Source organism: Ailuropoda melanoleuca, chromosome 3 (assembly GCF_002007445.2).
Source record: "Ailuropoda melanoleuca isolate Jingjing chromosome 3, ASM200744v2, whole genome shotgun sequence".
In the NCBI taxonomy this organism is placed as follows: domain Eukaryota; kingdom Metazoa; phylum Chordata; class Mammalia; order Carnivora; family Ursidae; genus Ailuropoda; species Ailuropoda melanoleuca.
In genome coordinates this window covers 140342721-140369954 of record NC_048220.1, presented here as the reverse complement: position 1 = coordinate 140369954, position 27234 = coordinate 140342721, and the positions used below count along the sequence as shown (strand labels likewise).

General features: G+C 44.4%; 1 protein-coding gene across 8 annotated transcripts in view; it reads right to left on the bottom strand.

The window, feature by feature from the left end:
* The window catches only part of SEMA5A (semaphorin 5A), a 498547-nt gene that overhangs the window by 307531 nt on the left and 163782 nt on the right, over positions 1-27234 (bottom strand). For 7 of the 8 annotated variants that reach the window (XR_004624352.1, XM_034657090.1, XM_034657091.1 and 4 more), the window contains one exon: positions 11887-12084. Coding sequence is in view for 7 of the 8 variants with exons in the window: in XM_034657090.1 (XP_034512981.1) it covers positions 11887-12007 (121 nt within the window). In the remaining variant the exon portion in view is untranslated. Of the gene's footprint in view, positions 1-11886; positions 12085-15981; positions 16216-27234 lie in introns of those variants that run through there. The other variant, XM_034657095.1, reaches the window with a different exon arrangement.

Here is a 27234-nt window from a genome sequence, read left to right as displayed (position 1 = left end):
GCTATATGAGTGCTACCCTTAAGCTCAAAGGCAGCTAACTTTAATGTCAGATATAATGACAGCTGACACTTAGGTCTTTGTACTTCCACAGACACACAAACACACACAAACTCTCATTTCCCCTACTCAATAATCTTAAGAAGGTGGTATTATCATCCCTATACTTTTAAGTGCTAATGGAGGCACAGAATTATCAACGTGCCCAAGTTCACACATTTACTAAGTTACAGGACACCAACCCCAAATCTTATCTCCTGGGCATACTGCTCTTTCTACTCAACAGCTGGCTAATGATGATCTCAATTAAGGGGGCAAGATCAACTTCTGAGATTTCTCCTTATATATATAGCAACCTCATACAGTACTGTTTCTTACAAGTCACTAGGGCAATTCTTTCCTTGGCCACTGTTCAAGGGATATTCATATTCAAATTATACAATATGCCCCACAGTCCTCCAAAGTATCCGACCATTCATCTACCGAATAGTTCACTGCTTAGACCGACCCCAGTCTAGGCTCAGAGATTCTGCGGCCCTTCAACACCTGCATATTCCTCTCCTGCTAATATTAATATTGGCCTCCTGCTTCTTGGTGTTCAGAGCCACGTCTCTAGTTTTTAGCCTGTTAGGCCACCATGGAAAGAACTTTTCCTTCATTTGGCTCCTAGGACATCTCTGAATATCCCTTCTCCATCTTATCTGCTGTCTCATCTCTCCAAACCTTACGTACTGAATTACTCCAGGGCTCACTCCTTACACCTCTTCTCCTTTTTACATACACTCTTTTCCCTAGAGAGCTCAGCCAGACTTATAGATTTAAATGCTATCTGTATGTTAATAACTCCCAAATGTCCCCCTCCAGCCAAGACAGCTCCCCAAATCTCCAGATTTGTGTATGCAACTATCTGACATTTCCACCTGGACAACAAAGAATCATCTCACGCTTCACGTGCCCCAAACTGAGCTCCAATACTCTTTCTATATGTGCCCGCCTTACACCCTTCCTCATCGTCCACTCTTCCAGTTATTCAAATCAAAACCCTCGGAGTCCCATGCTTTTCTCTTTCTCTCACAGCATAAAACATTCTGCAAGGAAATACTTTGAACTTGACTTGCAGAACACAACTACTGCTAACACCCTCATCCAAGCCATCACCACCTCCAACCTAGATTATTCACCAGCCCCCAATCTGGTCTCCCAGTCCTGCTTCCCACCCATCGACCTGTAATTCGCTCCATCCTTAGCACAGCAGCCAGCACAATCCTTCTAAGTCATGTTAGATCACATCAATCCTCTACCACAAATCTCCCAGTGGCTTCCCATCCCACTCAAGATAAAAACCAAAATTCTTAAAGGTCCTATAGGATCTGGTCCCTATTATCCTTCTGAGCTCATCTCCATTACTCTGCCCCCAAGATTCACTTCACTCTGGTCATTCTAGCCTCCCTGCTATGACTCAAACCTACCAAGCATGATCTTACCACAGGGCCTTTGAACTTGCCCTTCCCTCTACCTGGAACACTGTTTCCTCAGTTATCCCCATGGCTTGGCCCTCACAACCTTTAAGTCTAGACTCAATGCCTCCAGCTGTATGCCTCATAATCCATCCAGGAAAACAGAAACCACCCAGGTAGCTCAAACAGAGAAAATTAAACATAGGGAATTCATTGCAAAGATAATACAAAAACTGAAAAAGCAAAAGGATGAAGGATTGGACCTGAGAAAGCCAAAAGGAAGAATGCATGACCCACAGAGATGAGCAGCTCAAATCCAAGTGGGAATTGCCAGAAAGCACTACCTCAGTCCTCGGGGCACTCAGCCACTGGAGGCATAAACGCGACTTTCCCTATTCCTCTCCAGCTCCTGCTGCCTCTTCCCATTCAACATCCCAACAGGAGCCCCGCTGGCACAGGAGCCTGAGAAATCTTTCAGACTCCCAACCAGACACACAGAGCAGAATAAAAAGGGGCAAGTGTGTGTCTGAGACGCAACAGGTAAATGTCAGGCACCCCTGGTTACCTTGATGAAATTGCAGGACCCCTCCCATCCTGAACTCATCCTGCTTTCCATTTCTCCTCAGCCCTTACGTCACCCACTCTGCATTATACCATCTTATTCTTGCCTGTTTCCCCTCATAGAATGTAAACTCCGTGCACACCAAGACTGCCACCTGTTTTGTGTATTGGGGTAGCCCCAGTGACTGGAACCAGCCCATAATAGGTGCTCCATACATACTGATCAAATTACTAATGAACTGGACCCTGCTTTTACCTTCAAACAAGCAGAAGCTAAAACGTGTGCTGAAGCCAGGGAGTAGAGTGGCACAAAAATCAAAAGTACAAAGGAGAATGACAGCCGTTAATCATTCATCTGGGAGCTACCACGAGCACTCTGCGAGCCTGGCATCAGGGTCCCACTTCATTGATTTTATTTAATAGGGTCTGTGGTCTCTCTAACATGCAGCCCAGAAGTGCTTTCAAGGTGGGAATGATCAAACAGCTTCCCCACAACTTTGTCGCCCAGCGGATTGGAGGAATGCATTCTTTCCAACACAGCACGCAATGCTGTGCAACACGTGTGAGTAGGCTCTGTGAGGCCTCCGCTGAGTCCCATGAGGGAAATGGGAAAGCAAAGGGGAAATTAAGGAATAACTCCTCCTATAAGCCAGCATCTATTTCTGGACTTTCTTCAATCCACACTAAGAAAGCTTCAGGAAACAAAGGTTAGTGTGATGATTAAGTTAGTAAACAAACTAAATTTAGAAACCTCAATGGAGTCCTTCCCATGTCATCAATATTCTAGATCATCAATAACAGAAAAATGTCAGCACTGCTGCGGGCTGGAGCTGGCATAATGCTTCGTCTCTCCAATGTAACTGCGGCTGCTCACCTTGCCTTTGATATTACAGTAAGACAAGAGAACCAAGATCCAAGAATACTGCCTAATTAAAACTTTATTCACTCTTTATTTACTCTTCAACTGTTACTTCATATATAAAATAAGGATAAGATTTTTCTCTACCTTCAGTGTGAGAACAAATGAAGGGCTCACTTCATGCTTAAAAAGACTAGAATATGCTTACAGATAAATAAAATATAGTAACATACCATGAGGCCAAATGAAGTGACTGCTTTAAATCAGAATCCTGACAATAATGTTACAAAATCTTACTCCCCAGTTTGAATGCAATCACATTGCATTACCTCACTTATAAGGTAATCCATTTGTAGCCTTAAAATAATAGGAACTATTTCCCCATCTAGACGAATCAATCAAAAAACTTGAAATTTTATCTCAAGATACAATATAGATGTTCAACCTTATACGTTATTTCATTAGTGGCCTTAGAACACAAAAAATAATACAGAGGTTATTAAGAATTCTCAAACCTCAATAAATCATTTTCATCGGAACCCAATCGTGATTTCTAAAAAAAACAAAAACAAAAAACAGACTACAGGGACTCTCTCAGCTCTCATCAGTCAAAGACCAATAATGACATTGAAGTTCAACGCAGCGGGGCGCCTGGGGGCTCAGTCGGTTCCGCGTGTGCCTTCGGCTCAGGTCATGTTCCTGGGGTGCTGGGATCGAGCATGAGGCTCCCTGCTCAGTGGGGAGTCTGCTTCTCCCCCTGTTCATGCTCTCTCTCTCGCTCTCAAATAAAGAAATAAAATCTTAAACAAAACTTCAATGGAGGTGTTGGAAGCAAATCACCCAGGGAGTGACACATGGTTTTACACGGCATTTCTTCTAACACCTATGTGCCCTCGTGAATGATCACGATATACGTACATTCTAGAGTTGAAAAGCTGTGCATTTTTTAAATGTTCCATTCTTCAGATAGCACACTAGCAACAGACTTGAAAATAAAAAATGTATTCCCAAACGCAGTTTTTAATATACAAAACAGGCAGTGTGCCTGTGCCTTAGTGGCTCTGCTTGCAAATAGGTTGGAATATTTTGCCCATGTGATTCTGACAGTACATTATATGAACCATTCAGTCATACGCATCATAACAAAAGTCAAATTATTTATGGAACCAAGAACTTGTAAGGATCCATAACAACACTCTCCCTCCCCAAATAAACTCACAGGAGGCTAACTCATATCCTGTTATGAAACCAGAAAGAATCACACTTGGCTTATGTAGGTTTTACATTTTACAAAGAAAAGCATGGCCTTCAAGACAGTTTTCAACACTTAGCAGTGTCTCACTATACCAATACTCTGATCGGATTCATATGAAAACAGTGAAACTAAACATTAAGATGAATTTCATACAATCTATTTTTAATTAAAATAAACTTTCCTAATTCTTCCTTGGAGAAAGTAGGCCACTGTCATACCATCACACACATTTCTGATTTATTTATTAAAGTCAAATGGCAGATCTGAGACTAGATGAATAGGGAGAAACACTCGAAGCAATTTTAATCCAAGCTTAGATACTCAAAGACTGTGAAGTCTCAAAAATCTTATGGGAAACAGAACTCATTTCCTGTGGCCCTTCCCGTAGGGATGAGGGTCCAGGTCCCAGAGAAGGGGTGCGACCCAGCCAGGGCCATGACACCACAGGACTGACTGGGGCACTGGACCCCAGAATGCCAAAACCTACGGAGGAGAAATGGAGCACCATGGGACACCACAGAACTGTGGGACACTCATGGGCTGGGGGACATGCATGGGGCTGTGGGACACATGGAGTCATGGCACAGAAACGAGTCCTTTGGCTCCCTTCCGGCATCCCCATCCTTGGGCTTTGGAGGGTAACTGAGGCTGCCCGGGCTATGCTTTCCTTGGCCCCATGGGGAGCACATGGCATAGAGAGCAAGGCAGTGGTCTCAGGGAAGGTGGGGGAGCCATGGGAGGAGCGTAACTGGTGCGACGATGGGCAGGAGTGGTGGCTAATGGGGCGGAAGGACATGTGTACACGGCCACCTTACAGACGGGTAGAAAGACAGCCTCTCTCAGAGGTGGGAAGAGACTGCGGCTCCCAGTAAGTGAGGGTGACGAAGACAGTTACAAAATATGTCCTAGATTATCATCGACAACATCTAACAAAGCAATGCTTCTAACACACACACACACACACACACACACACACACACACAAATACAATGGGATACAATTATATGATTCAAAATAAAGATGCAGGATTTGTGAAAAATATTTATACCATGATATGAGAATAGAATCCAGGTTCAAGATCCTATGTTATACCCTTTCCATTTTGGTTCCTTCAGTCACCTAGGACTACACGTGCCAATAAAGACGGTTGTTTCAAGGCAAGGGCCAATGCCATTCCCAGGCCTGTCCCGGGATGGCCCAAGCTGGAACACCCGTTTTGATTCCCTCAAATGCCCCTCCCCAAGATCAGGGGCCAAATGTTGCTAACCCTCTATGAAGCATTCCTACAACTCTTTCCAAAGTTCCAAAACAAATCTCTGGCCAATCGGTGAGTCGGTAAGTAGGAAGGCAACCAACAGGAGCACCCAGCAGTCAGAGATCAGGATCTCAGGGACCCAAGAGTGGAACTCCCAGTGCCTCGCCTGATTCTGCCAACAGGAGGAATCTCAGTAATCATTACTGTGAGCCCTGCCAGCTACGGCACTGGAGACAGGCTTCCAGATTAGTCATGATATCCAGGCTCCGAGGCAAAGAAAGCCTAAGTGTGGCATGACTCCCCACTGGGGGTCTTCCTCTGCTGACTGTGAAATTTGTTCCCCATAAACCAATTCCTATAAGTGGAGCACACTCTCAGGAGCCAGCGTGCTGGGTAAGCTTTAATCAATAAACAAAAAAGGCAGAATGTGGCACCATTGCCTTAAGTGGACATTAAACATTTAAAACTCATTTCAGAGATGGTTATGAGACTCAGTAAGCATGCTGAGAAACACGCGGTCTTGAAGGTTCACTATTTTTTCCCTCTTTATTGGAACAGACATTTAAGCAAACGACAAGGACAGAAGTGTAAATGGTGTGTCTGCAACGGGTCAGGGTGTTTTAGCAGCCCCTCCACAACCAAGGATAAATATTCCAGAACATGCAGTCAAGGGAGTAACCTTGCAAACACAGCAAGCTGTTAGAGCGTGTGGAGCAATGAACTCTGCTAGACAAGAGAAGCCCACGGTGGCAAATATTTTACCTAGGATGGGGGAAAAAAAAAGATCCCGCCAGCATCTTCTGCCTACCCAGGTAAATCGAAGCAAAACTTCAATAAAACGTGCTTCGTTGTATCCAGACTTGACTGTAGCATCTGGTCCTCTTCATCAAGAGCATCTCGCGCAGAGTGAATCCAATGTGTCACACGAAATCACGAAGTTTTAAGTGTACGCAAAAATAAAGATTTTAAAAGTCAAGATTATCCAGTCCTGCCTTTCTTTCTCCAGCGTTCCATCCTGCTTTCTCAAACGTTCTCGTAGAGTCACACTTTACACACAAGTGTTCACGTAGCACACCAACGGCCACCTGCTCAGCTGTAACATGAGCCATTTCAAGGACTAGCTGGGATCCTAACAGTGCCCAGGGAATCTCTGGTGTATATTGTGATTAACAGCCTCACCCCTTCTTCAGAGAAGCACTTCCTTCCTAAAGCCCCCATGCTCCTGGCCGATGGCCTACTGCTTCTCAGCCGAGATGGAGACATGGAGGTCCTCAGAGACCCCCTTCCCTTGCAGCCACCCCCACCCGCTAACTTTCCTGCATCCTGGGTGTCCCAGCCCCCCTCCCTCCAGACTCACTGGAAGTGGGGTCTGCCTCCTGTAAGCTAATCTCCCACCTGTGCCCAGTATCCTATCTCCTCCTATGGCCCCGGGGACTCTGTCTAATCAATTCTCTCCTCCTCTCTTCAGCCTCTTCCTTCACCTGGACTTTCCCCATCACCACTTAAGGATGATTAAGTAACGCTCTCTTAAAAGCTGTCCCCTGCTCTCACATCCCTGCTGGCTGAGTCAATAACTGTCTCCTTTTATATCTCCTTCTTCACCTCACATTTGTTTCTCTGCTCATTGCCATCTAGTTTCTTCCCCAGCACTGCCCTGAAACTGCTCTGATATATGTCACTGGTTACAGGTTTGTGTCCCCCCCAAAAAAGATCTGTTGAAGGCCAAACCTTAGTATCTGTGAATGTGACCTTACCTGGAAAGAGGGTCTTTTCAGATATAATTAGTTAAAATGAGATCATGCTGGGTGAGGGTGAGCCCTACATCCAATATGACCAGTGTCTTTATAAAAAGAGGAGCAGACAAAAAGACACAGCCACGCCGAGAGAATGCCACGGGGGTACAGACTCAGACAGGAGGGATGTGTCTACGAGCCTGGGAATGCCAAGGACTGCGGACAAGTCCCGGAAGTTAAGAAGAGGCAAAGAAGGGTTCTTCCCTAAAGCTGTCAGAGAAAGCATGACCCTGCTGACATCTTGTTGTTTTGTTTTTCTTCTAGCTTCCAGAACGATGAGAGAAGATATTTCTGTTGTTTTAAGCTATCCAGTTCGTGATACCCTGTAACAGCAGCCCTAAGAAACTAATGCACAGATCATAGGACTTTCAGGGCTACCCCTAAGAAAGTCCTGGTCAAACCAAGATGAGTCTGTCACTCTGCCCCCCTGGCCCACGTCTCCGTCGAACTCTGTATCATCCGATGCTCGGAGGGCTGCCTCTCCCTTCTTGGATCCCATGATGCCTTGCTCTGAGCTAGACAGCCCATATGATGGCAGGTAGGAACTCCGCTTTCTCAATCTAAAATCATCTTTTTTGATTCCCCTTCTTTATTCCACATGGAATCAGCAGCCAAGAATTTGGAGGTCATACTCAGTGCTTCCTTCTCGCTCCTTCCTACATCCATGAAATCATCAACACCACCTATGCATTTCTAGAATTCACCTAATTCTTTACATTTCTGCTACCACTCCTTTAGCTTAGTGCCTCATGACTGCTCGCTCTGATCACAGCAGCAACCTCAGGATCAGCTCTCCCTGCTGCCTTTGCCACTCTGAACACGGAGCTTATCCAGATGGGGGGATCTTCTTAAGGGGCCTTCCGATGCCAGACAATAGTGAACCCCTACAAGTACTTTAGCCTCACCTCCCTCCACCTCCTCTCCATAACCTAAGCCAAGATTTCATGGCTTACTGTACAGGACACTTGCCAGGGCCTGCTATGCTCCCCTCCATCACTTCAGGGCTTCTGTCTTGGCTCTTTTCCTCTCCCTGAGACAGCTCTCCATCCATCAGACTCATAAACACCTTCTAACAATCATTTGGGACTCAGCTCTGTTGTTGCCTCCTCCCAGAAACCTGTAACGGCTCTCCTAAAACCTGGACTCTCCAGTTCAGATCTCCCTCTCCTGGGCTCCCTCAGCACCCAGCCATGACACCTCTTAGGACCTTTAATAGAATGTAATGAAATGTTCCTTTTGGTTTATATTCCTTGAGCTATTCTAAACCCTTAGTGGGGACTGACTTTTTCACTCTATCTCCTCAATATTTGGTACAGACTGGGTACATAGCAGGCACCTGTTACATGTTTGTGAAACATTTGCTCCAACTTAAACATACGCAAGTTAAAATTATGCTGAGAGGTCATTTACGAACTATGGGATTAGCCCAAATCCCAAAGAGTGTTAGTACACTCCACAGGAGAGGCTGGTGGGAAACAGATCCTCATACCCAGGTGAATGAGAACACAAAATGGCGCAACCTTCATGAAAGAGAATTGGGCAATATCTAGGAAAACCACATATGCATTTACCCTTTGACCTCGCCATCCCATGCTAGGAATCCCTTCCAAAGGTACCCTTGCAAAGGATTAAGAGATGTCTGTGCTAGGCCTTACACATCATAACACTACCCATGACCACAAAGGACAGAAATTACCTTCAACATCTCCCAGTGGGGAGTCGTTGGGTACACCATGGTTCACCACACAGTGGAGAGCTATGTGCTCTGAAAAGGAGCGGCAGGAAGTCCTCCACTAGGGAGTGGACTCCAGGCTATACCACCATGTCAAAAAATGCTAGACAGGGGCGCCTGGGTGGCGCAGTCCTTAAGCGTCTGCCTTAGGCTAAGGGCGTGATCCCAGCGTTTTCGGATCGAGCCCCACATCAGGCTCCTCCGCTGGGAGCCTGCTTCTTCCTCTCCCACTCTCCCTGCTTGTGTTCCCTCTCTCGCTGGCTGTCTCTCTTTCTGTCAAATTAATAAATAAAATCTTTAAAAAAATAAATTAATTAAATAAATAAATAAATAAATAAATAAATAAATAAATAAATAAATAAAAATGCTAGACAGAGAAAAGGAGCATGGACCATAAAATACAAGTAAAAGGTTAGCTGAGTGCAGAGAGCAGGAACAGGGTGGAGAACACACAAGTCTAGCCAGTTTCTCTGAACGTTCCTTGCTTTCATTAATGAAACTTGGCAACACTATGTAATAAGGTAAATTTTTAAAATCTAGAAATTTCTAAAATTTCTAAAAGTCAAAAGGGAAATTAAACAAATGAAATGAACCAGGTTTCGAGTTGGCAGCATAACCACCGAAAAGGAAATTACTTCAAGTGAAGAAATCACTTTAGTTTCCCAAGGACACTGGTAGCCCGAGGACTAAAAGAAGAGAAGCAGATCATCTTACAGGGTTTCCAGTCATCAAAAATGACTAGAGCTCTTGCCACTCACTCCGAAACAATGCAGAGTCTACAGCAGGAAAAGGCAAAGGAAGGATCGTGCTGGCTGCAGAGACTCGGGATTCTGTGGCCAGGACAAAACGACACAGACAGAAGGCGGAAGAGGTTCGGAAAAGCCCTAGCGTCCTGGAGATGAGCTGAAAGCATCCAGATGAAATTATGATACTTTTTAAAACATTTTTCCTGAGCTCTGTACACTGAAAAGACCTACCACTGGCAACGTCCGTGCTTAAATCAGGTCTACGGAAGGAAGTGGCCTAGAATAGTCAAGAACATCTTGTTGTCCCAGAGAGTAAGCAAGCTAGCAGAGGTGACCTGGGTTATATCAGAAGAGCTCAGGAGCCCTCTTGAAGAGGCTTCCATGGGCTTAAAATGAGATGATTTCACCCCCTATAAGCATCAAAACTGCAATTGCTTGAAATATTTCAAATGTTAAAATCCATATATGAACAATGATTCAAATAACCAAAATAAGGAAACGAAACAAAACAAAAAATAAATGTAATATCTTACTTGCTCCATTTGGAAAGTGTTAGAGAACCAACTAACTAGTCTTTAAAAAAACAAAAAACAAAAACAAACAATGACAACAATAACAACAACAAAAACAAACTAGGAAAGGGAAGAAAAGGAAAAAAGCATTAATTCTGACTTTTCTGTATGAGCTGTAGCGATATTCAAATAGTTGCTAAGGGAAAGTTACTTTATACAGAAATATTCTTGCTGTTAAATGAAGAAAGGATAATAAAATTTGGAAATCCCAGCTTTACACCGTTGAATGAATCGGTAGATTTCGGCTATGACCATCACTGACTGCCACTTTCACACCTAGAAAGGACCTGCCATCCCCACAGAAGGACACAGCAGCATCCATGCCACAGGGGAGACAGAAAGATCCAAACCTGAATCGAAGCCTCCTCTTGATACTACTATGAATTTATGCAAATATTCGGGACAGAAGAACATTTGAATACCAAGGGGATGCATTTGGCAAAATCCAGACTGTGGGAAACTCTACAGGACACACAGAGCTCAGATTTCTTCTGAAATTAATTTGCACAGGGAACAACAACAAAATAGCAGAAGACCAACCAATTGAAGTGTATGAGCTCCATTTAGATACTGAGTCAACTCAACCTTTAACAGAAAGACGCATCAGGAATCTCATAATACTCACTGGATGTCAGATGATTTTATGGAATTGGGTTGCGGTGTGTTTTTGGGTGGGTTTTGTTTGTTTGTTTGTTTGTTGTTTTTGTTTTGCATTTTTGGTCTGATGCAATCATGGTGCTGGAAATTCCCTTTCTTTCAGAGTCATGAACTGAAATATTATAGATCCAATTTACGATTTTTTGAATTTGCTTCAAAGTAATTTGGTGGGTGTGGGGTGAAGCATGTGTGGGGATTTAAAAGAAAAAAAGGCATGCCTTGAATTAATAAATGTTGGGTTGGATGTTCCTTAGACTCTTCTTTCTATTTTTGCAGATATTTGAAATTTTTCATGATATAAAGTTTAAAACATAACAAAACATAAAGCTGTTTATTGGATGAATTATTAAAATATAATGTCAATTATAGTTGGCTTGATAATATAACTGTAAGTTCCTTAAGGACAGGGACAAAGACTAATTTATTTTTCATCCTGAAGGCTTAGAGTACCCAGGGTATAGAGAGCCCTAAATAAATTTTGATAAATAAAAAAAAAAAGTGACCAGATATACATACTAATTAATTAATCCTACAGATCCACTGACATTCTTAAGACATTAAATCACTTCTGTCTGCCATGCAGTGCCAGATAGAGACCGAAGAGGAAGTTTCGTGGTAAGACTAATAAGCCTTTCTTGGGAAATGCTGAAGTGAAGAATTTTTTGTTTTACTTGGTTTTGTTGTTATTTCTATAGATCACATTTTTAGTCCCTGGTTCAAATGCCTATGAGGCTCGCAGCACCTTTAAATAAAGGCTGCCTCAACCATGGGATTTTCTACCCGTGATAACTCCGATTTTGAATTCTTCTCAACATCAAAGTGATCAGTTCAGGATAGGAAATTCTTGCAATGGAGGACTTTGTATTTTTGCTCATATTTTGAATAATGTCTAAAACAACAGTCACAGAATGATAGAGCAATAGCCAGTGGTACTCTCTGTCACTGAACATGGGAAGTGCATGTAAGTGGTGCCCTTGTGGCCCAGGGGTGCCTGCCCCTCACCTTTATAGGAAATGACCGGGTGCTCCGTTGTCTGGCACTGAGATGCATCTGTTTCCGGCTGGGCAAGTCTCCACCACCCCAGGCTGGAGAAAAGCCACGCAATGACGCAGGTCCCCTTCATGGTGGGCAGATGGCCTTGGACTCTGGACACTTGTCTTCTAGCCAGAAGCCCGTCTTCCTGTCATGTGGGACAAGTGCCTAAAACACACAAAAGAGAACAATTAGGTGACCACGAGGTCAGGTTTTCTGGTGGGTGGTCTTCGAGTAAAGCCTCATCTATCTTTAAAAAAGGAGAGCCTCCGAATGCTTGGGCAACGTACCCTTATCTGGGTGGTATTTCAAATACGTGTGAGGATGTCTTGGTACAAACCTCTCTTCCTGCCCATAGTTTTATGAAATAACCCTTTTATTATAAAAGGAGAATTGTTCAAGTTTAAGCTGTACCGAGTCAATACTCCTGAAGAAAACAGTTTAATAGTTGTGACTGCTGGGGCGCCTGGGTGGCACAGTGGTTAAGCGTCTGCCTTCAGCTCAGGGCGTGGTCCCGGCGTTGTGGGATCGAGCCCCACGTCAGGCTCTTCTGCTGTGAGCCTGCTTCTTCCTCTCCCACTCCCCCCGCTTGTGTTCCCTCTCTCACTTGCTGTCTCTATCTCTATCAAATAAATAAATAAAATCTTTAAAAAAAAATAGTTGTGACTGCTAATGATTATTCCCTTGGAATAACTTCCTCACCCCCCCATCTAGCACAGACCTATAAGTGGAAACCCTGAGGATCCCTGTCCTTCCCTTTTTGACATCCAAAGTCCCCGTTTAATAATGCCATGACCACTGTCTTTTCCCAATAACCTGACTGATACTATGCTACCCAACTCTTAAAAACTGCCCATATTTGGCGAATTTATCCACTGAAATTTATAGATGACCTGCTGCAAAGTTTCTGGCTGGACATCCAGCCTGAATCAACTAAAACTCCATAGTGAGCACCTATAGGGTAAAACAAAATTGCTAGGCTGTGAGCTGGGAGATTTTAAAGATTATGAATAATTTAGAAGATTCATAAGCTTTAAAACAAGATGGGCTTGTACAAATAACTGTAAGCTAAGTCGTTAGAAAGCCATGGAAAGGGGCAGGCGTGCTTTAGGACTTAGGAGAACACTACCACTATTTAGAGGAACTCAAGGTGTGTCCTGTAGGAGCTCCTGTTTGAGGTCCACACTGAAGAATAAAGAGGTTCAACAGATGGAGGATTCTGGAAGTGCATTTCATGCCAAGGGAAGGGGATGAAGATGTGCTCCTGAGAAAGGAGGTGCCAGGAACAGTTTGGGGAATGGTTTCCCATACTTGAGCCAGATCCCAGGAGATAAAAAGGTGAGTTAGTGGGAAGCAATTTAGACAGGGGGACGGGTTAAGATCTGGAAGGGACTCTACACCAAGGTCTGAGGTCTCCATTTCTATTCAACAAGCCACCATGGTATAGTTACTGCTGAAGAGATGTAAAAGGTTGCTCTCAGAATAGTGTATGCAGGAAATTGGACAGAGAAGAGCATAAAGATAGAGAAGTTAATTTGAACCTCCAGCAACTATACAGAAGAAAAATAAATGAAGCTGTGACATCAGGTGTTATCGATGTGAATAAAAATTCACTCAAGCATGGCAAACATGTGATGGATAAGGGGAAGTAGGGCAAATTAAACATGGCCACAGCTTCTTCGACCCAAGAAAGCGAGTTTTATGCCAGTTCTCTTGAAACTGGATTGGCTCTAACTGCTTTGTTCAGTCGAATTTAACTGAAGCGATGGCATGCTAGTTTCCAAGCCCCGACCCTAAGAGCCTGGCAATTTCCACCTCCTATCTCTTAGAGCATGTTCTCTGGGGTGCCAAGAAACCAGATTGTAAGTCCAACTACCCGAGACAGCCATGTTACAGAGACCGCGTACAGGGACTCCCGGGGTCCTTCCCCACTGAGGCCAGCTTCCCAGCCATTCCCACCAAAGCACCTGATATGTGAGCAAAGCTGAAACCCACCGAGTAACTTCAGCATCACAAGAGCAAAAGAATCACCCAGTGGAGCTCTGCCCAAATTCCTAACCTCCAAAGTATGAATCTGCTACAGTTGGGGGGAAAGAAACAAAGAGGCACAGACAGACTCAAGACAGAGAATACAAATGACCGCAAGAGCAGCAATGCCCCTCATCTGAATATCGTAATCAACAGAAGAACTTTGTTTAGATGAGAATACGATCATTCAGGTTCACGTGTGTGTGGTTTAAGATGCTGAGAGAATATTTAAGGGAAGGCAGCAGGCTGCTGAAAATCCAGGTTGGGTGCTCAGAAAAACAGGAATTCGGAGACAGCTCAGGAGGTTCGGAATGTTTGCATTCCTGGGTGGGGCTAGGAGATCTGGACCATGGGCAACCAGTCCACTGGACTGGGGCGCTGCCTGGTCTTGACCTCTGAGACCCAGCTCAGGTCTATCAGGAGTTAAGAGCAAATTCTTCCTCTGCACGTACTTTTTCCATGTGTCAGACCCAAGCCAACACCCAACCCCTTCCGATAACTGTGAACCCAGTCAGACAGACCCACTGCCCATGGGCTCGCCCTACACTGACAGCAGCCATCACTCCCGTCTCCAGCCTGACACGGATGCCTCCAGAAGGAAAGGGAGAGAAAAATCACGCCAGTGCCTAGAACGTGACTTCCCTGGGATCCAGAAAGTGACAATCAGAGACGCGGGACGTGCCCTGTCAAGGGAACGAGCAGCTAAAATGGAACACGGAGTTTGATAGTGAGGAGACAAAATTACGCGTTGGCCATGTTAACCTAAGGAAAGTGCATTTAATGAGAACAGGTGATTTTTAGAAGTTTGTAATTTTCAGGCTACCTCTTTTCTCAAGATAAAGACACTCCAAACAGCCGTCCCCGTAAGTTGCCAGGGAAGGGCATTCAGTCTTCACTTAGAGTGGGCTTTTCTCAGCATGCCACCCGTGAGGCTAATTTCTTGAATCTTCTTTTCCTCCGCACAGCGTTGATCTCAAAAGCAGGTCCCTCCATCCACGACTTAGCAATTTCAACTTCCCCCGAATATGATAAAGCTCTCACCTCTCGGGGAGCACATTTATACCAGGGGTTTCAGTGCTCCGTCTCAGCACCACTGACAATTAGAGCCAGATAATTATTTGTTCTGGAAGCCGCTCCGTGATTTAGCAGCATCCCGTCTCCACCCACGTAACACCAGTAGCGCCGCCGGCCCCGCGTGCGCCAACCAAAATTGCCTCCATTGCCAAATCGCCCCCGGTTGAGAACTTCTGATTTATATGGATCATAATCCCTCTCCTCTTTAGAAATTAGACAAGCTATCATCACTTGAAAGTTTATTTTAAAATACTTACATAAATCACCCAACTGACTTTGTATTGACTTATTTCAGCACAATTCCAATACAAATGGAAGTCCCGTTAATTACAACTACATGCTACACCGGGGAAACACATTAGGAAGGAACTTTCAAAGGATCAATTTCAATAAAAGGTGTTCTGGTTTCATCCTAGCACCTCTGGAAAATTAAAAATATTTTAGGTGATTGAATGCTAAAAATGATTTTGCCAATAGGAAGACGTAGCACCACAGGCTGGTTTGGGCGACAAAATAAGACATTCTGGGGGCATCTACTTAAAACCCCTGAAGCCTTCCTCTGAGTTTTCTGATGTGGGAGGAACCCTCTATAAGCTCCATCTAAATAAGCAAAACTCTGTATATAAGTGTTTGTGCAATAAATAACATTTCCCATTCACACCCACACTGCAAATGAATAGGCTTTGGCAAACAAAAAAATGACTGTTCCTTTTAGTTTAAAAAAAAAAAAAATGCTGTCAGATAAAAAAGAAATCCAAAGAATGAAAGCTTACGTGAGAAGTTTTGCTCAGGGAACAAAGTCTAACCAGTTATTAATAAAAACAGACTTAAAATAAGCTTAGTGTACTTCTGGGCAGGGGTGATTGTGTTTCTTCTCAACTCCAGACCTACTGTATGTTTAGAAGCAGCCAGACCCGCCAGGGCAATTGAGAATCCACAGAAACCCTCCGGCCCAGCTCCTACCTGCCGTCTTGAAGAACTCTTATTGGAGAGAAGATGCCTGAGTCGGGCAGGGAGCGGAGCCACTGAGCTGACCGAGGGGACTCAGGTAGCCGGGCGCACACCTGCCTGCCTGCCTTCAGAACAACCGTCCTTGTCTCAGAGGGCTGAGGCTGTGTGGGTGCCTCTTCATTGTGAGAAGTCAGTCCATGGCAACATCAGAAACACAAATGGCACGACTGAGGAGGGGATGGACAGACAGCTCTTTCTGCAAGGTTGACGTGTCATCGATCTTTCCACCTCTTGGCCCTGTTTCAAGACATCTGATGAACTGCTCACCCAGAGACTAAAGTCCCGCCCAAACTGAAAGCAACATTCCACTATCCGGCACCCCCGGCACCCCTTGGCAAGGCCAAATACGGTGTCTGTTGCGCAATCATCAGTTGCTACGAGGTAAACAGCCCTGCCCTATTCAAAAACCCTCAGGATTCCTTCGAAGCTTTCCAAAGAAAGTAGTGTGCCTTTTCACCTACAACCCGTCCGCTTAATTCCATGTCCACTCCTCCCATTGCAAAGGCTTTCCCATCAACCTCTCCAGCATAACCAGGGTCCTCGGAGTGAGCCTCGCACACACATCAGTACATCTGTTAGTGCCACGGGCCCCAGGCCGGCCTGAGCCTTTCCAAGACCCCAAGGTTCAGGCTGGTTCCCCCTTCTGCGCACACAGTGGCTGCCCACTCCAGCCCCTGTGGTGGCTTCTATGCAGGAGCCACGGGCTACCAATTACAGTACCTGCTTCCTCATCACTGGTTGCACGGAGGCTCACATAGCCTGTCCTGTTTCTGAGTTTGACTTATTGCATTATGGATTGAACACATCGTTACGGTCCCAACACTGCGTTCCAACATGCTCACTCGGCCGTCTGCATGAATCAGGAGTCGCACAGCCAATGTTCTACTTAGCATTTAGAATTCACCCATCCCTTGCCCTGAGCAAACAATACCGGGACGTGCTTTGTGCAGTCCCTTGGCACGTGAGACAGGAAATGAGTCAACAACCCACTGAATTTGAGGTGAAAAGGTGAGATCACTCTGTAGCTGAGAAGGCAGAGGCTCAGGCAGGGTCAAGGATCCTACAGGTGAATGAAGGTAAGACCAGGTAAGGGAGTGGTGGCCTCGAGCCAACCACACTGAAGGGGGTCACCTGTGCTCAAGGGACAGCCCTCCAACACAGTGGGGCAAAGACGCAGAGTCCACAGTCCAGGCAAGAACAGTCAAGAAAGTGAAAGTCTGCCTCTTGATAATTGTCAACCAGAAGTCGGAGCAAAGTCTCAGAAAACACAGGAGAATGAAGACAGAAGCTATGGCTTCTGAAGACGTTCCAGGGACAGTGTTCGGAAAAAAGGAACGAGCAGATGATCCAGGAGGATCAACGCGCGGGCTGTGTTCAGGTCTGGAAGAATCTATGGTCTTTCTTTATGAGAGTATCAAATATTGTAGGTGCTGAACAGGAAATGGGATTAAACGAAGAATCAATAAAACAATAAATTTACATTAACGCACAGTGCTCGAGTAAATAGATTCTTCTAACCTTTTTCAAAACCAATAACTGAACATTTTATTCTTTGGGAAATAAAGTGAAATTAAAGCCTCCTTGTTATTGCATTGAGTCTATGAGGAAAATCACCATGTTCCCCAAACATACTGCATCTTTGATTTTTAACATACATTTTTTTGGTAAAAACTGGATCCTTTTTATGTTATTTTAACCCATGTACTTGACTGCCAAGTTTCAGCCAAAAAAGATTTCACATAAATGACTTTGAGAAACAGTTTAGGAAAACACGGACTGCACTGACATACCGGGGGCACCACTGGCTACCACCTGCAGATAGCTGGATAAGAAGGTGGCTCTGTTACGCAGACTGTTATCCTATCTGAAATGAGATAAGATGGAGTTTTATGACTATATAAAATGACCTCATGATATAAATTGGGAAAAAACAAACATTAAATGATTTTTATACATTTCAATAATGGTTCAGCTCCAGTGACCTTGTTTTATATCTCTCTTCAAAGGGAACTGTTATTACCGTTTTGCCTTTTTCCCCTTGTTTAGCTCCAGATTGCCTGGAGGAACCATAAAAATAAATGAAGTCCATTAGATAAAATTATTATTTACACAAAGGCAATATTAATTTTATCTGTCAGCAGGTTTTCAAACTAAGTGAAGTTCACTCAATCCACTTCTGTGCTAGCTAAAGCAACAAGAGGCCCGAAAGGAAGGGAAGGGAAGGGAAGGGGAGGGGAGGGGAGGGGAGGGGAGGGAAGGGAAGTCCAGAATCACTGAGGNCAGGTCATGATCTCAGGTTCCTGAGATCGAGCCCCTGTGTCGGGCTCTGTGCTCAACAAGGAGTCTGCTTCAGATTCTCTCCCTCTCCCTCTGCCCCGACCCACCCCACTTGCACATGCTCTCCCTAAAATAAAATAAATGAAATCTTAAAAAAAAAGAGAGAGAGAATGAGAGAGAGAGGAGAGGGGAGGGAACAGGAGGGGAGGGGAGGGGAGGGGAGGGGGAAGGAAGGAAGAAAGAAATAAATAAGGAAGATGGGGTGCCTGGGTGGCTCAGATGGTTAAACGTCTGCCTTCAGCTCAGGTCATGATTCCAGGGTCCTGAGATGGAGCCCCACTTCAGGCTCCCTGCTCAATGGGAAGCCTGCTTCTCCTTCTCTCTCTGCCTGCCACTCCCCCTGCTTGTGTACGCTCTCTGTCAAATAAATAAATACAATCTTTAAAAAAAAAAAGAGAGAAGAAAAAAGAAAAGAAAGAGAAAGAGAGAAAGAAAGGAAGGAGGGAAGGAAGGAAGACAGGGAGGGAGGAAGGAAGGGAGAGAAAGAAAGGGAGAGAGAAAAGAAAGAAAGGGAGAAAAGAAAGAGGGAGGGAGAGAGGGAAGAAAGAAAAGAAAAATAATGGGCCCTTCAAGGCAACACAACTATATCAACAATTTCTAAAAGATTTATCCAGAGACCTTTCCCCAAGGCAGGAAATTCATATGGACACAATAAGAAATCAAGTGATAAATGACTCATGGTGGGTAAATTACTATTCACAGCTCCCACTGGTTTTAATTTTTTAAAAGATTTTATTTCTGTATTGAGAGAGAGAGACAGCACGAGCAGGAGAAGCAGCAGAGGGAGAGGGAGAAGCAGGCTCCCCACTGAGCAGGGAGCCCCATGCAGGGCTCGATCCCAAGACCCAGGGATCATGACCTGAGCTGAAGGCAGATGCTTCACTGACTGAGCCACCCAGGCACCGCCCCTATTGGTGTTTAGTTCAGCTAAGCAGGACCTGGAGTGCCACTTTTTTCCTTGTCACTCAGAAGGTGCAACATGTATGCCAACATGCAACAGTACACAATGGTGGCAGGAGAGAAGGACCCACCCTTGTGCCTTCATGACTGACCAGCATCACCCGTCACCTCGTCACTGCCAACCCAGCGAGTTCATGCAGCTGGGTATCTCGACGGCATTTGCGCCCACTGACTATCCCCTTGAATATCTCCCAACCCCCGCCCCCCTGGTTTCCTTAACATACCAGTCTCCCTGTGAGTACATCCAGGACTCTCACTTCTCAGTCTTCCCTTGAAATAAAGGTACACCCCAATCTCCCCTGAACATTCATTTCTTCTCCATCTGCACACTCTCAGGGGCCTGTGTCTTCAAACTCACATGACTTTACATACGTTCGAAAACCTGGTGACTTCCAAATCTGTCACTCTCTTCGAGACCTCTGCACATAACCCAGATACATAAATAAAAATGTACATTTTCACATAAATATGGTAGAGGTACCTCACCTAAAGGTGACCTCATTATCTGTCCTTACCAACTGTCTCCTTCGTGCCCATTTCCTCTCACGGTTAGCTACACCGTTTACTCAGATAGCAGACCCATCGCCTGAGGACTCACCTGCCATCTTCTCCCTCCTTCATCTTCCCAAAGCCCCCCCGGCATCTTGTCACTACATCTTGACAACTCTTTCCCTACCCATATCCAGTCATGCCCTCCACCCCACCTGAACCAACCCCTCTATTTCTCACCTGTCCAATGCCAGATATTTCTTGATGGGTTTCCTGACTCTCATCCCAATCATTAAGTTTCATCTCAGAGTTCACGTTCCTCACCTGGCCCCACTGTACATCAACACTCATCTCGATTGCAGCCTTAATCACTGGAAACCACCATTACCTGTGCCTCTGTCTCACTCTAAACAAGGCTGTGGAAAATCTCAACCTCTAGACACTACGAGACAGAGGAGAGGCAATCACGGCTAACGAAATGAATTAATGGGGAAAAAATCATGCAAATCCACGTACACCTCTCTACCTTCCTCACAATGTTTACACTCATCAATGTGCTGCTCACATTCTCTTTTCGTCCGTGACTCTGCTCGTCGCTGTCACAGATGTTTTATTCCTCTATTAAAATTCTCTTAACATCTGGTCCAAATACAAGGATTCCCATGGTTTTGAGAAATGTCCTTTCTAAATGTCATAATTTTCCAATTAATGGTCAAAGGGATGAAGGGATTATTATAGGCAGAGCGGCTGAGAAGAGGAAGTCTCCTGGGCCTCGGAACACGAAAGCACATGGAGGACATAACCAAAGTGCGTGAACCCTGAGGGGCTCGAATAAGCTACTCTGAACACCATAACTCCTTGGAAACACTTGAAAAGTCAGAGGACAGAAAAAGGAGGATATTATAATTTATGGGAGAAATGATTCATCAAATTCATTATTCGACGGTAAAAAATACCTTGAAATATTACCAAATATATTTACATAAAATGGACTGCTGGTACACTTGAAAAAAATCAGCATTATTTAATGAAAAGTCTCCTGATTTATTGTTTTCAGATTTTAGTTGCGAACAACTTTTGTGTCTGATATCCAACAACACCTATTCAACCCAATGGATCCGATATGTCACAGTGGATACAACTGAGTTTATTCAAATCTGTCACTATCTTCATAAAATAAAAAACAAAGCAGGCCTCAGGAGCACTAGTCATCCTCCCCACCCATCCGTGGCTCCACTGTCCATAGTCCCAGCCACCTGCGGCCAACCAGTCCAGAGGTAGGTGATCCTGCTTCCGACATGCAGTGAGAAGGTCAACGGTAGCCTCACAGGACGTCACAGTGCCTACATCACTCACCGCATTTCCCCGCATCAGACAGACATTTCCTTACCTCACACCATCATAAGAAGGCCGAGTATAGGACGATAAGATATTTTGAGAGAGACCACATTCACATAACTTTTATCACAGTATATTGTTATAATTGATCTCTTAGTATCAGCTGTTGTTGTCAATCTCTTACCATGCCTAATTTACTAACTGAACTTTATCATCGATATGTATTATAAAAAAACATAGGATATATAGGATTCGGTACTATTTGTGGTTTCAGCCATCCACTGAGGGTCTTAGCACGTATCCCCAGAAATAAGGGGGGGACTACTGTAATTATAATTTTGGGGTCAATTTATTAAAAATAAGAATAAGTGGGGCGCCTGGGTGGCTTAGTCGGTTAAGCATCTGACGCTTGATTCCGGCTCAGGTCATGATCTCTGGGTCTTAGGCTCTGGGCTGAGCATGGAGCCTGCTTAAGATTCTCTCTCCCTCTCCCTCTGTCCCTCCTCCTCTGTTCACTCTCACTCGCTCTCTCTCTCCCTCTCTTTAAAAAAAAAAAGGTAAAATAAAAACAAGAATAAGAAATCATCACTAAAATGAAAAAATACTAAGACATATCATATCAAAATCAGAGATTCCACCAATCAGAGAAGAAGAAAATTTAAGAAACTGCAGAGAAGGTTCTGTGCTTCTGCACAGTAAGAGTATATCTCTTTTTTTGCTAAGCTAAACCTGTAAAATCAGTACGACCATTCCTTCCTATTTCACAGATATGGAGACTCAAGGAAGGAGGCCTCCCAAGTAAATAGAAGAACTAAAAATTTTCGCAGGTAAGTCCCTGGCTTCAAAGCCCAGGTTCACCCCGCTGTTCTGCAGATGCCTTCGCCGTCTTGCCCACATTCCTGCACTGATCACTTACTGACTAGGGACTGGGAGCTGTGGGATACCCTGGCTGAAAGGATCAGAAGATGCTTATTTCTACCAGCCGACGTCATGATGGGCCTGTGTGTGTTTCCGTGGGGACAGAGATTTCACTAAATAACTCGCTGCAGCATGATTCACCGATGCTAGAGCCAGAGACCTCCCTGAGCAAGATTTAGTCCAGCCAACGATAAAGAGCCCAGCCTCTGCACATCAGGGATAGGCTTCCCGGTGTCCTGTGTCATCCTCTGGCCACTACCCCACACCCTCTTGGGGGACCCATGACGTAGGGAAAGATCCATCACCTGGTGAATAGACATTCCTCCCTCAGCCTCCTCCCCATCCCCAAACTGCAACTTCCATCTGCTTGTCACCTCTACTTGAGTGACAAAGAATTACCTCCAACCCAACATGGACCAAAGGAATCACTGACTCTCTCCAAATCTGCTTCCTGCCTCAAATCACAGCTAGAGGCATTTAGTTTTCCCTCATTTCCCCACAGGACACTGTAAACCATCAATGAACTGTGCCAACTGGATCACGCCCCTGTCCTCTTCCCTTGTCTCCACAGCTGCAGTCCCAGATTAAACCGCTTCATCTCTCACCTGGACTCAGCAGGAGCCCCTCTAGTCAGTCTTGGGGCTTTTCACTCTCGCTGGCTCAACAGTCCATTCTCTATGCTGTAACCGGAGTAATCTTTGTAAGGAGCCGAGAAAGACTAACTCATAGAAGCAGAGAGTAAAATGGTAGCTGCCAGGGGCTGGGGTGGTGGGAGAAACAGGGAGAAGTCGATGGAGAGGGACAAAGTTTCAGCCAGGCAAAATGAGTAAGTTCTGCCCATCCTGAGTAGGGCACGGTGACTACAGTTAATGAGACTGTATTGTAAACTTGAATTTGTTAGGAGAGAAGACCTTAAGTGTCCACACACACACACACACACACACACACACACACACACACGGGTAACTATGTAAAGTGTGGATGTGTTGCTTAGGGAGAATCATTTTATAATGTATACATATATCAAAACATCACACTATACATCGTAAAAACATTCCATGTTTGTCCTTACACCTCAATAAAGCTGGAAAAAAAAACCGTAATAAAAGAATCTCTGTATTTTTAAAGGAATGTATGTAGCTGCAATAAGACTATATTAAAAGGGGGTAAGAGTTAATCAAATTAGGTGTTTTCCCTGTTTAAAGCCTCAAAATAACCTCCGTTCGCAACCTCCCACAAATGCAAACCCTTGACCCCAACCAAGAATTCCTTTGGGGTCGGCCCCACCCACTTCGGCACCTTCAACAGCACCCTCGGGTCCCATGCCTTAGGTCACACAAATGTGCGCACGCACACACACACACACACACACACACACACACACACACACGCCTGGACCTCCTCTCTGGTCCTTTTACTCACCAATCTCATCACCTTTCAGACAGCACCTGTTGGCATGTGGGTCCCGAAGTCTTTTCTCTAGGTCCTTCCAAACTGCCTCCTTTCTCATTCTCTCAAATGTCACCCACTGAATGGCATCCCCGACCAGGCCAGCTACAGCACTGTGTCTCACTCTCCACCAGATTCTGTGATTTTTCTCTTCTTGTCACTTCAAACTACTGGAAATCACTCAACTGACATATTTGTTTATGGCCTGTTTAACCTACTCAGATAGTTCTGTTCATTTGATATCCCCAGGGCCTAGAAGAGGGTATGACACATAATAAATATTATTGACTGACAGACTAGGTACTAGAGGGGATAGAAACCAAGACAGTCTTTGTCCAAGTGATGGAAAACGTCACTGTGCAGACCCACACTTTCTGCCAGTGCCACTGAGTAGTGCTCACGGCAAGTTTCAGGAGAATTTCTATGGAAAATGACAAGTTCACTGGCAGGGAATCAGCCTGTTAGGTGAGATTTCACAAGAACAAGTCAACGAAGACCCTGAATTCGCGACGACAAAAGCATCGAATGATTAGCACATAATGCGATGCTGTGAAATGCAGGCATGCTGTGAACATATGGTATTTTATTCTTCAGTTCATTAGCCAGAGATGTATGTGGAAAGGTCATCCAGGACATCATGAGAAAGGCCTCCATGGTTGAAAAGTCATCTCTAAGTGTTTTAAGCCCCGTATTTCAAAATATTAAAAGCCAAGAGATGGTGGGTGTGTTCATGAAAACACAAAAGCAAGGATTTCTAAGTTTAAGTCCAGAAAAAGGAATGTCAGGTTGCATCAATTTGGCAAGTCGTTCCCCAGCAGTGAAGGGGGTTAGACAGAGTTGCGGGAGGTCTGATTTCTGCTCCTGTCTTGCAAAAGGTGAAGAACTGCCTACAACTTCCCAGTGACCTGCCCCGCCCCCCAACAGGTAGAGGAAAAGAGCACTGCGGGGACGCCAGTCCACACTCAGGACCCGGAGCATCTGGGTCCCCACTAGCTCCAACACGAGCCTCAGGCCTCAGGTGCCACCATCTGTAACATGGAGATCAAAACCAGGGCTCAAAATTAGATGAGTTCATTTGATATGACACAGAGTCATCCCTGGCAATTAGGAAGCCCCCAAAAAGTTTAAATCAATAGAAACAAGTAAGAACTATTTACAAAAAGAAAAATGTGTTTGATAGCTTACAGAAATAAAAATCTCGGGGTGCCTGGGTGGCTCAGTTGCTTAAGTGACTGCCTTTGGCTCAGGTCATGATCCTGGAGTCCCAGGATCCAGTGTCACCTTGGGCTCCCTGCTGAGCAGGGGAGTCTGCTTGTCCCTCTGACCCTCCCCCTCTTGCACGCTGCCCTCTCTCTCTCAAATAAATAAAGTCTTGAAAGAAAGAAAGAAAGAAAGAAAGAAAGAAAGAAAGAAAGAAAGAAAGAAAGATCTCTAAAAATCAAATGAGTGCCTTCCTATCTATCAGGGGATGACAAAAGCAGGTCAGTTGTTTCAGAGCATAATTCGACACCTGCCCAGGAGACGCGTCAGCATTGTTCATACTAGCAAAACACCGAAAGCAATACAGGTGTCCACTAAGAGAATGCAAATTTGTGTGGTATATTAGATCACAAGGAACATGAATGGACACCAGCTGCACACAACATAAATGAATATTAGATACATAATGCTGGGAGAAAAAAAAAGTCAAGGATAATATAGAATATAGTAAATCCATATTTACTGCAAATTTTAAAAAGTGAGTAATATTTTGAATTTGTCACAGGTATATGAGAAAGCAAGGAAATGTCCACAGAAACTTCACAGCGGTACTAACAGGAAAATGAACGGATGTTGAATGGGCTGCAGAGGTCAGTCTGCTCCTCATTGACTTCCCCTATCAAGCCACCCAGATCAAATTCAAGCACTCACTAATTCTGCTCGCGCCCCACACTTCCCACATCCACCCTTCAGCCTCAAACACAGCCTTCCTGGTCTGTATGAGAACCTCAAGGCCCTCCGAGCTCCAGATCAAACACCAATGCTCCTACTCATGTGACCATTCCCCCACCGAGAAAGCAAGGGCACCTCATCCACGCCTCCTTAGGCTGCTAAAACCATGGCCCTCAGGTCACTCTGCCACAGACTCTGGCTTCTTCTGCCTTGTGACATGGCATCCCTGCGGTGTAGCAGGGTCATACAAGGACAAAGCACCCCCCCATTACTGTAGCCCCTCAAAGATATCACAGTATCTGCACATAGAAAGTATCTAATGTTTGTTGACTGAATGCACCAACCAACCATTAACAAATACTGGAAAGAAGTGGCAGGCTAATATAGAAGGGACACTGGGCAGCAGGTGAATTTTGAAAGTACAGGAACTATGTGAATGTACTGGAAATAATAAGATAGAACTTTTCACAGAGAAACGGAATAATGTCTCAGGGTAGAATTTACTGAGAATGGAGGTAAGATAGCAAATGCATTTACCTATCGGAAATGCAAAGACCAAGTTATTTGTAATGAGATCAGTTAAATTATGGCCCATCCATACTATTAAATATGACGCAGCTTGTAAACCCAATATAGTAAAACTCCACACGCTGACATAAACATATGCACCCTTATGTCGATCACAGCATGACTTACAACAGCCAAGCTATGGAAGCAACCGAAGTGTCCATGGATAGATGAATGGAGAAAGAAGATCTGATATAGACAGAGACTATCATTCAGCCATAAAAAGAATGAAATCTTACCATTTGCCACAACACAGATGGACCTAGAGGGTATTATGCCCAACAAAATAGGTCAGATGGATAAAAGTAAGTAACATATGATTTCACTTGTATGGGAATCTTAAAAAGAAAACAAATGAATAAACAACACAAAACAGAAACAGACTCATGGATACAGAAAACAAACTAGCAGTAACCAGAGCGGGAAGGGGTTGGGGGAGGGTGAAATAAGTAAAGCAGATTAAGAGGCACAAACTTGCAGTTATAAAATAAGTAAGTCATGGGGATATAATGCATAGCATAGGGAATATAGTCAATAATACTGTAATAACCTTGTATGGTGACAGGGGCACCTGGGGGCTCAGTTGGTTAAATGTCTGAATTTGGCTCAGGTCATGATCTCATGATGGGATCAAGTTCTGCATCAAGCTCTGGGCTCTGCGGGGAGTCTGCTTGCCCCTCTTTCTGCCTCTCCCCTGACTCATACTCTTGCTCTCCCAAACAAATAAAATCTTTAAAAAAATAATTTTGGAGGTTCCTCAAAAAGTTAAAAATAGAGCTACCCTAGAACCAGGCAATTGTACTACTAGGTATTTACCCAAAGAATACAAACATAGCATTCTATGTTTGGGCACCTGCACCCCAACGTTTAAAGCAGCAATGTCCACAATAGCCAAACTACGGAAAGAGCCCAGATGTCCACTGACAGATGAATGGATAAAGATCTGTATCTGTAGATACAGATATAGATATATAGATATATAATGGACTACTACTCAGCCATCAAAAAGATGAAATCTTGTCATTTGCAATGACATGGATGGAACTAGAGTGTATTATACTAAGTGAAATAAGTCAACCAGAGAAAGAAAATTATCATATGATCTCATGTGTATGTGGAATTTAAGAAACAAAACCAAGGATCATAGGGGAAGAGAAGGAAAAATAAAATAAGATGATATCAGACAGGGAGACAAACCATAAGAGATTCTTAACT